Genomic DNA, 11031 nt, shown 5'->3' with positions numbered 1-11031 from the left:
TTTTTTGTTTCTTTAGGGATTGCTATGTCTTTATAAAAATGTTGATGCCACTAGAAAAAATACCTTAGCATGAGCGGATATCAGTTTAAGACAAACTCTGCCTTCTTTTCAATGTCTTATTGAAAGAATGAATTAGCAACTTTTCTGTCTAGTATGTCCTGAATTCTCAGCAAAGATTGTAGTATCCCCTATTTTTAATGCTTTGCTTTTGGCCATATTTTGGTTGGTGGCCACTCCTTTTGTAGGTAAACGTGTCGCTTTACTAAGCTCGGTATTGATCGTTTCCCAACATGCACAGCGTGCATCTTTTTTAAAGTACTTTTTCTTAGAAATACCTAATTTCTGAAAAGATTCAGACAGTGAATTTATTAGTCAAAACTGAGTATTTCAAAAATAATGCTGATAACTGGCTTCATATTAGTTTATAATTTCTCATGCTGGGAGGACTATTTTCACAATGTTAATCTGTTGACCACCACGCCAAAAGTCTACTGTTTATTTTCTTGTTAATGGCCACAGAAGTATGAATACATAACATGCTGTCAAAACAGGGTCTTAAGATTATGCAAATCTTCAAAATTGTCCAAAAAACTGAGCTAAACTAAGGTAGAACACTAAATATAGTTTTATTAGTTCAATGGCAATGCAATAGTGTTACAGAATGTTTTAATAATTACAAGTTTATATTACTTCTTTTTAATAATCACAACTTTTCACAGATGTCAAATGTATTTTAACCAGATGTGTATCATTTGGAAATAGATAGCTGTAATTGTTAATTTCCATTTCTTATTTATTTACACTGTGAGCCCCTCCCACCAAGACAAAGGTAGCTATTGTACTTACTGCTGTTATGCACATAATTTTAATATTAATTTGCAGAGACACAACAAATTTTCTGACCCTGTAAAGATGCCCTAGAAAAAAGCTTATAATTTTAAATAAGGGAATTGTTTTTTCTTTTGCATAACAACAGGTTCCAACAGCTTCACTGATGCATTTCATCTTCTTCGCATTCAATAACATTTTATAATTAAACTGACTAAAGCCAAAAAAAAATGTCTGCATCGCCTTGTGTTTATATCTAGCAAAAAGTTAGTTTTCTATTACAACGTTGTAAACAATGAACACTAAACTGGCTATTACACTCTAATCAAATTAAAATATTGCAGTACTGCTAGACATTAATGAAAAATAATATGATTAAGTGATAGAAATTCTATAATGCATGCTAAGAAATCTGAATACAATTGTCCACTGACTGTCTTCATTTTTTAGTGGTAAAATAACAGCACAGCTGATTCCAGCATTTCTTTGGTCACACTCCACTCTGTTCCTGTTCCATAACCATCCCAAGCAAATCCACTGAAATCTCCACATGTTGCTGGATCTCCCTGTGGGAAGAAGCCACCACCTCCAATACAATACTGTAAAAACAAATAAAAATAACATGAACCGATCAATCAATCAATCAATCAATCAATCAATCAATCAATCAATCAATCCAATTAATCAATAATCAATCAACAGAAACAGAACAGATAAGGCAATGCCATGGATTAGATTTTAAAGAAGTTTTAGTAGCTACAGCTGTTCATTTTACTGGTAAGGAAGGGGACTTGGTTTACCAGACAACATATGTTTCTAAGTCTAAACTACCTACAAAGAGCCCAAAATAAACTTAGCAAATATATTCCATCAGTTGCTTTCTGAGCCAGCCTTGCACCTGTTAATGTATCCTTCAATAGCTAAGCCTGATCTTTTGATAATTGAACTTCATAGTCTAACCCAAAAAACAGGACTTTGTGGGAGTCATTTGAGCAGAATTTTTCCCCCTAAAACCTGGAAGCTATTCAGATACATATATCCTGGGAGGACGGATTGGTAGCATTCCTTTCAGGTATGAGTGCTCCCAGTCAAATGAAAGCTTGCATAATAGACACATGCCATCCCAGAGAAGAATGTGTGCATAGCACCCCCAAGTCAAAGATGGCAGCCAATGGAATGTCAGTGTGGGAGAGTGCATGCATTCTAGGAGGGGTGCAAGAGGTCCCCACAATGATGCGTGTGCTTACATTAGCCACTGGAGTGGATTAGGGACTACATATAAAAATGACCCCGCTCACATGTGGATGAGAAAAACAAAATGACAAGAGGGCTGCATTACTGTATACTTCTTCAGCCAGAGGAAAATTAAGATCTGTTGAAAAACACAAACATTCCCAGACTGACATAGTGAAATGAAATCCATGGGTCATTTGGATAAGTGCATCATCGCCATAGTAGAAGATCAATGAAATGGACATAGGAAGGGACACAAGTTACCCTCATGGCTGCCTGGATGACAGTGCCCTCTGTATGGCTCTCATCTCCATGACTGATACTCAACATAGGAGAACAATTAAGAAGTCTGGATCATTGGCAGTCATAGGATCCAAAAGCACCTAGAAAAACTAAATGCAGAGGAAATTTGAGAGAAGATGCAAGAGTAAGACACTGGGTACAACTTAAATGTGTGATGTTTTGCTAACTAAAATTTGCAGACTTAGCAAAGACAAAGTGATTCCATATTTAATGGGAGTATTTATTGAATTTATTACAACCAAGCTGTACCATTATCCTGGAACGAAGCATTTCTAGAAATATTGCCAAAAAAAAAAAAAAAAGATCCTGTTAGCCTTCCTGTTAAAGGCCAATATTAAGACATAATCATGGTTATAAATTGTCTGTGTAAAGTTCTGCAGCTTGTTTGGGTTAGTATATGATGGAGTTAATGGTAAATAATGAATGAATGTGAGTTTGTGGGGGAAGGCAAGTATTCAGTAATAATTTGAAAATAAGGGTGTTAATGGAGGCAAAGGAAGAGAACCATGATCAATTAAAATTAAATTTGATGGCAAAAGAAAATGGATTTTGCAGAGCTGAATGGCATTATTTGACTTGTGTATTGTTATCTTTTGGGTTTTCAAATGAATTTTATGGAGTTAATAGTATCACTTTATCCTGATGCCTGTTAAGATACATGCAGGTGTTTTCCTGCCTCTCCAGTCATTATAGGGAACAAGAAAGAATTAACATTTGTCACCTGGTCTTTGCATTTTAAATATACTAACTTTGTTATCACAGCATATCAGAGAAAGGAGACATTTCTCTCACTCTCAGCCTCTTTTACTAACTCCTATATACTCTCAAAATGATTTTTCCCCTAAATGTCTCTTTCATGTCCATCCTTAATAATCTCCACCTGACAATACTGCATGTTACCTCAAAATCTCATCTTCATTTTTTTAACATTTTTTTCAAACCATAAAATAGTCTTTAGCTATAAATCACTGTATTAATATTGTGAATGTCTGTCATATGTTAATGTTTCAGCTTTCAACCTCTCAAATATAACACTGCATTATATTTACCTCTGCTGCAAACTACTTCCATTTCTGTCTCAAAATCTTACTTATTTTTTCTCCAGCTGTAAATTCCTAATATTATATTAATGTATTAGTATTTTTTTATTTTGTATATATGCATACACATATACATGTACATTTATATTCTCATTACATACTTGGAGAAATGTGGATTATTCTAAAGGTTATCTACCAGTCTAAGACTTGGGCTTCTCCAGACTATATATCACTCTCCCATTAAATCTTTCTTCCTGTAATTATTTTTCACCTTGTCAAACATAAATGCATGAGATCAACACTAAAAATTATTTATTTGAGTTTTGGCACATTTGCTCTCTGGTTGTTCCCTTAACCTTACAGTTCTGGAACTCTGCATGCAGATGTGGACTGTTAGAATTCATTCCTCTCCCACCCAATTCTCTAGCTACCCCTGGATCCATTCCTTTATCACTCAGCACTGATCTCCTCCCACCAATTACATGATAACCACTTTCACTTAAAGAAAAACATCACTTAACTCTTTTTTCACATACTCTCTGCACTTTCAAATATACTAGTCCACTCTTTTAACCTAAACATCATTCACCAATTAAAAAACACAATCATATCACTCTTCTCTTGTATAAACTAACAACCAGCCTTTTTGAAAGCACTAAAATCATCCATCTAAACTATTATAAACTTAAATAATCCATATCCTAAATAAACAACTTCAGCTACTGCATCCCAGCTGTATTCTTCATAATACCTTGCTACAAACAGAAACTCGACTCCTTACTATATTATACAATTTATCTACCTATTATTACTAAAATCACAGATTATTGTAAAGAAAATCTAAACTTACTACCACTTCATTTATCTAGCTATATTTCCTAAAATCCCACATTTAACTAGATATATAATTCATTGCCTTATTTCTTTTAGAACTCCAGTATCAAGCAATAAAACTCCTACCTTTACATAACCCAACAAACACAACTCCACTAGCCTTACTACCAGTACTAATCTCAGTAATCTAGTTTACTACCACTACCAATTTCAGTAATCTAGGTTACTAGCACTACCACTACCAATCACAGTAATCTAGGTTACTACCATTACCAGTGTCAGTAATCTAGGTTACTAGCAATACCAATCTCGGTAATCTAGTTTACTACCACTACCAATCTCAGTAATCTAGGTTACTACCACTACAATTTTAGCAATGTCTGTAAAAATGTATTATCAATTCAGCAGTTTTATGCAGAAGCTGACTGGTCCCTTACTTGCTAATGCATACTGTACTCAGGGTCTAAAACCAGCTGCTGTGTCTGAGGCATCACCTATCATTTTTATAACACCCATTAAACCAGTTTCAGAGTCTTCTCAGTACATGGGAATAAACAGAGTGCTTGATTTACAGAGACTTTTCCAGAGACCTGATGGTGTGCCAATAAAACGAGGAGTTCCTGACAAGCTTCTCTACCGGACCACTATCACTCTGACAGTTAGTGTAGCAGTCTATTGCTTTATAGCACTTTACATGGCAGCCCAACCCAAGCATAAGAAATGAAGAATTTACTCAGATGAAGCCATATTCCATTCTTCAGCCAGTAGCTTCACATCATTTTCACCTTCTGCAATGTTCTGGTTTCCGTGTAGCTTTAGCATATGATCTTTCTGAATTTATTACTTGGCTAAGGCACTTAATTTTAGTTGTATGCTAAATGTTGCCTTGTTTAGATTTTCATTAAAATATAATTTGGGGCCAATTTTGTTTTCTGGTAAATGGCAAAAACTTAAACATCTCACTGTTCAGAGCTGTTAGTAATTATTGAGCTACTATCCTTTGATTCAGTCAGATCATTAGCTATATAATCAGTATGCATAATTGAGAGTATTCTCATGAACAAAGGGATAAACACCTCTCTTTGCAACATTCTTGAAGCTGTTGTACTGTATTTATTCAGTTTTATATCTACCCTTAGCACATACTACAATATTGCACTTTGTTTTTCTTCAACATTGTTACAGTGACTTCAAAATGTGAAGCATTTTAGTGAAACATGACTAAAAAGGTTTGTTTGCTTTTGCTTTATTGTATTTTACTTTATTGCTTTATTCTAATTTATTATATACTATAATCTGTTTTCTTTACACTGTGTTTTACTTGTATTCTGCTTTTAATTGCATATTAAAACTAGGAAAGAGACCACAGCCGTGTCATATGTGAGTCACACAGAAGTTTTTAAAGATTTTAGCCACCCTCCCACCCTGTTGCTGTTGTGTTCTTAAATACAACTATCTTTCTAGTTGCCTGACCCTTGTGTTAATTTGACCACATATCTCCTTCCCTATCCCCTTTCACTGTCTGTTGTGAGTAAGCACAACATTATAATTTTGTGAAATCACTCCCCTACAGCTATTTGCATTTATTAGCCATCCCACTGTATTCCATAGAACCAGAATAGAAAAGTGCCCACCCCCTCTCAAGCTATCTTTCTCTTTTAAAATTAGAAACTCTCCAATTAGACAGCTAAACCTTGTTACCCCCTTTTTTTGTATCTAAGTGGTTAGTGAACACTGCAGTGCTTAGGATAGTAACCCATTTTTTTCATCTTATCTTTAAACATCAATTGCAAAACCACCAGTTATTGGAGAGCACACAATCTGCCTGTCAGTAGTCATCTTGGGATTAGTGCTTGTTTTCTCATCTGGTGAGAGAAGGAGCACAGGGACATTATTTCCTGGAGATTGCTGATACCAGAAAGTCTAATAACTGCTTCATAGGTGATCGTTTGGAATTTGTGCTTATATTCAACTCCTGGTGAGAGAAGGAGCAGAGTGCATTGATTCCTGACAGTTTCTGGTTGAGCACTGAATTTCTGTGCTTGACGTTCCTGATTGGTCTGTTTGCCATTCAAGAGATCTACCAGGAAAAGGCTACAACAAGCCTACAGACCCTTGCATCATATAGGACAAGACTGTGGATCACCAAACAGGCTGTGGCCTGCTTCTCATCTTGGGATTGGTTTTGCTTCTGGTGAGAGAAGAAGCAAAGGAGTATTGTATCCAAGCAGAGTGAAGTTGTGGTGAGACCAGCACTAGTAGTAGCCAGGCAGTAGCCATTCATGTGACTCCCTCTTTACATCATTCTTCACAACCTAATCCTTTGTTTTCAGAGAGTACTGCTTGATTTGTTTTTAACTTCAGAATATCTGCCTAAATACTTCATCCTTAATTTTTTACAGTCTGTGTATTAGTTTCCCCTCAAGTGTTTGGCAGTCCTCTTTATCAACACAGATAATTGACAAGAAACTATCTTAACTTGCAACATTTTCTGTATATACTGTTGATAATCAATATATTGTTATTGTATTAAAGCCAACAACCTGTAATGTTGTTTACTATTGCTGCAACTTTGTATGTCTATCATGTACATGATGTGGAGCTTTTCTCCCTGGGCATCTGCTGAAAAAGGACCCTCTGCCCAGTTGGAATTTCCCGGTAAACAAATGTAAATAAATAAATAAATAAAATAATTTAAATGACATTTTTCCTGTAAAAGCACGATTGAAATTTCACCAATACTTAGTTTCACACAGGACAACTAGTTTGCAGTGACAAAGACTGTCCCCAGAGTTGCAAACCGGATATTCCTGACATTGCTTTATATTCACATTCCAGATGTCTAATAAATAAAAAAGGGTCTGTTGCCATGGATATGAACTTTCCCACTATCTCTGTTACCAGTTTAGTGGATATGGGCATCCTGAGGCAATGTAGAAATTGTCTCTTGTTTACTGGCAACCAGTTAATTCTCAAACACACTGATATGGCATGTGAGAGATGTATTTACACAATGTCACTGGAGTCTAAGCTCTCACATGAAAGTACTCCAAATGTCAGTAAGGTTGTCAGTAGTATACACACTGCACCCATCACACACAATTCAAAGCAAACATATAGACCCGCATATGCTGAGACTCTTAAATGTAACCTTCCTAAACTCCAAAGATCTCCTAGATGAAGTATATACAACAAATACCCTCGCAGCCCCAAAGGCACTCTTTTAAAACAACACCCACATCAACACATAGAGCCACATCTAATGGAACCTCTACTACTAAGCCCATAGAGCAAGCCACCACACAATCTAACATTCTGGTCATTGCAAACTACATCATGAGACACACTGGTGTCCCTCTCACCTGACTGAGTAAGGAGAAAGTCACGGTCAGTTGCTTATCAGGAGCAATGATCTGCCACATTACACACGCACTCAGGTCATTGGACCACAAGTACCAGTTTGACTCAGTCATAGTCCATGTGGGTGTAAATGACCTGAGACATACCTCCCTAGACTATGTGAAGAGAGACATCATTGGAATATGTGTCTCAGGCTGGTATGATCCTAGCATTGAGCAGCATTTTACCTTCTCCTTGGATGATACCACAATACAAACAAAAGATGACAGACTTTAATAATTGGCCTAGTTTCTTGTGTCATTCTAATGGGATGCAATATCTGTCAGCATGGAAGGAGAAGGTTAACAGACCATGCTGCTTTCCAGGGATGGTCTGCACCTCTCCTCTCTAGGCTTTTTAATATTAGCTAAACATTGTCTTCCACCATGGTTTCTTTTTTAGGCAATGCCAAACTGAAAGTACTTCTGACAAAACAAATCAAAACCAAGAAAATCTAAATGTATTACTGCTCAATCCCAGGAGTCTAAACAAAAAAAACTCCTCTCCCTAGAAGTTATCTTCAACCTAGAGAATGCTGACATCTGTGTAGTCATTGAGACATAGTTTAAAGCCATGGAGAGCACACCAACAGTGCTAGGTTATAATGCCTTCCACACATTTAGACCAGCTACTACTGGGTCTAAAGGTGGAGGCCAACTGAGAGCAGTGAATTTTGAGAACTCCATAAACTAGGGTAATAATATAGGAAAATGTTATTATTTTCAAGTTTAAACCATCAGAATTCTATAGATAAACTACTAAACTACATAAATATCAATTTTGGTTGCGATATACAAAAATGTTCCTGTCAGATAAGTTGGAGATATATTCAGTCACTGAATATGAACAGCTCAAGGAATTCTCATCCAGATGCTGCTTTGAAAAAAGAACTGCAATTTTTGACCTCTACCTTACAGGAACTATCTTTGAAGATGGATGGCTTTAAAAATGACTTAGAAAATCTTAAATTAAATTCTCAAAAACAGACTGATACTCTTAAAGAACTATTACAGCAGCACCTTACACAAATAACAAATATAGAGACTTCTCTAAATGATGTTAAAGGGAGACTCAAAGAAAAAGAACTCCAAAAAGAATTTCTGCTTAAACAGAATACATAGCTATTTAACAAAATAGATGACTTAGAAAACAGGCAAAGGAGAAACAACATAAGGATCTTTGGTCTGTCTGAAAACACTGAAGGAGGAGACATTATTTCATTTTCAGCAACCTGGATTGCTGAATTTTTAGACCTGAAAGAGGGACTTTCATTTGGAATTGAAAGGGCACATAGAGCACTGAGGAAACCTGCTTCTAACTCAAAAAATACTCCACCTAGATCCATAGTTATAAAACTTCTTTCATTTCTGGACAAAGAACTAATATTAAAATCTGCTTGGATAAAATCATCCTTAAAATACAATCAAACCTGATAAGGTTTGACAATGATTATTCTTCCAGAATACTAGAACAAAGGAAAAAAAGTCTGGCCAGTAATAAAACTGTTGAAACAAAACAACATTAAAGCACAGCTGGCCTTTCCAGCCAAGATAAAAATACTTTTTGCCAATGAGATGAGAACCTTTAATGACATAGAAGAAGCTACTATATCTATCAAAAACAACAACATAGTGTCTATCCCAGATGAAATGGAAATCCTTGGACTTATGCTAGAAAGAAGAAACAAAAAACTGATTCCAAGATAGCTGTCCCCCCAAAAAATAACTCTTAACAACTACATCTCTCAAAGTATCAAATGATATGGTACATCACTTGTCATCTGTTTTATTTAAAAAAAAGAAGAGATTCTTAAACAACTGAGAAACAGTAATGATTTATTCAGAATGTTCAAATAGTCCAATAATTCTTCACAAACAAAGGTAGGCCAAGATGGGTTACTATTTACATTATATATAAGCCAAACAAAGCAACATATAATACAAGCATAGAAGTTTCTATTCCCCTTCTTGAACTCAGTGAATACATATCTTGTTCATTTTTCATTGATTTTAGTTAGAATAATTTAAGTAATTAATTAACTAATTCAACAAGGTACCAATCATCAGAGTTCAGACTCAAATGTAACAAATTGACATCATATATAATAGCAGCAACAGTAGAGTGTTTTGAAAAAAATGCTGTCATGGAGACTAATGCCTTCTTCAGTTAAAGTATGATTTAGAAATGTCATTTATATCCTGGTTAAATAATAGTAGCAAGCTCTTAGTACAAACGTCATCATTATTCTGTCTAAATATAGTTAATATCAATTATGGCAGGTATCAAAGCTACGAGTGCTGTTTGATCAATCCTGATATGTTGTGCTTGGATGCATCTGTGTCTGGCAGCTAGTACAATTGTCATTATTATTCTGTCTAAACATAGTTAATATCAGTTATGGCAGGTATCACAGCTACGAGTGCTGTTTGATCAATCATGATATGGTGTGCGTGGATGCAGCCATGTCTGGCAGCTAGTACAAATGTCATTATTATTCCATCTAAACATAATTAATATAAATTATGGCAGGTGTCATAGCTTCAAGTGCTGTTTGATTAAACCTGACATGGTGCATGTGGATGCAACTGTTTCTGGCAGCTGTTATATGTTGCCGTTTTCATCTCCAGGAAGCTTCTTGTGATTGAGGTTTACTGATGCTTGTGTATTAGGAAGAGACATTTGGTGTTTTAGCCTGGATCCAGGGGAAGGGGTGGATAGAACTGTAATTTGAGATATTTTGGTAGAGAATGGCTTGTTTGTACGTCTGCTGAGAGAGAGGTGGGAGGGCTGGAGGAGTGTGTTGTTGTGGCCACTTGTTGGGAGTTTTTTTTTTTTTTTGATCTGTTTGCTCTCTGTTCTTTTCCTGGCCGCTGCCTCGCTGAAAGGGAGGGAATTTAGGCTTGAAGTTGCAGTGAAGTGAAGCTTTGCTTTAGGTGCATTGCCAGCCTCTGGTATGCAAGTACAAAGACACACTAACAGAAACAGACACTTCCAGGTTGCTATGGTAATGGAGACAGAGTAATGATAATACTTAACAGGTCTGAGGAGCCTCTGAGATGATTCTCGGCAATGACGTTTTTGGTTTAAAAAAATATATTTATATAATAAAAGGGCTGTTTTAAACCACATGTACACGTATTGATGGTCTCCCAACACTTCATTTTGCTCATTAAGTTGATTCTTGATAAAGGAAAAAAAAATAATAAGCACAATTTTATATTTAAAATGTATTTTGGTCCAAACAGATTAAGGACTTACATAAGAGTGGAAGTCTGAGTTATTGTGAAAGACTAAGAGCACTTGGTCTTGTGCAGTACCCTTTGCAGTGGTCTGGGAGATGAGCTTACTCAGATGTTTTGGGCATAGGGGGATAGCTGATTTTAGGGGTGTTTGG

The 11031-nt window shown here is 35.9% G+C and overlaps 2 protein-coding genes across 3 annotated transcripts in view; one reads left to right on the top strand and one right to left on the bottom strand.

Moving 5' to 3' along the window:
- Positions 1-602: 602 nt before the first annotated feature.
- The window catches only part of LOC122791251 (intelectin-like), a 210593-nt gene continuing 200164 nt past the window's right edge, over positions 603-11031 (bottom strand). For both annotated transcript variants that reach the window (XM_044058925.1, XM_044058926.1), the window contains one exon: positions 603-1427. In XM_044058925.1, the coding sequence (XP_043914860.1) occupies positions 1275-1427 (153 nt within the window). In that variant the 3' untranslated portion in view covers positions 603-1274. The remainder of the gene's footprint in view (positions 1428-11031) is intronic.
- LOC122791252 (cytochrome c oxidase subunit 7A-related protein, mitochondrial-like) lies at positions 4627-4962 on the top strand. The gene has a single exon (XM_044058927.1). It carries the CDS (start codon positions 4627-4629, stop codon positions 4960-4962), a length of 336 nt encoding a protein of 111 aa, XP_043914862.1.

The sequence above is a fragment of the Protopterus annectens genome, chromosome 17.part0 (genome assembly GCF_019279795.1).
Source record: "Protopterus annectens isolate FY-2018-M chromosome 17.part0, PAN1.0, whole genome shotgun sequence".
NCBI classification, from domain to species: Eukaryota; Metazoa; Chordata; order Ceratodontiformes; family Protopteridae; genus Protopterus; species Protopterus annectens.
Note: the sequence above shows the minus strand (reverse complement) of the source record. Positions and strands in the feature narration are given on the sequence as shown.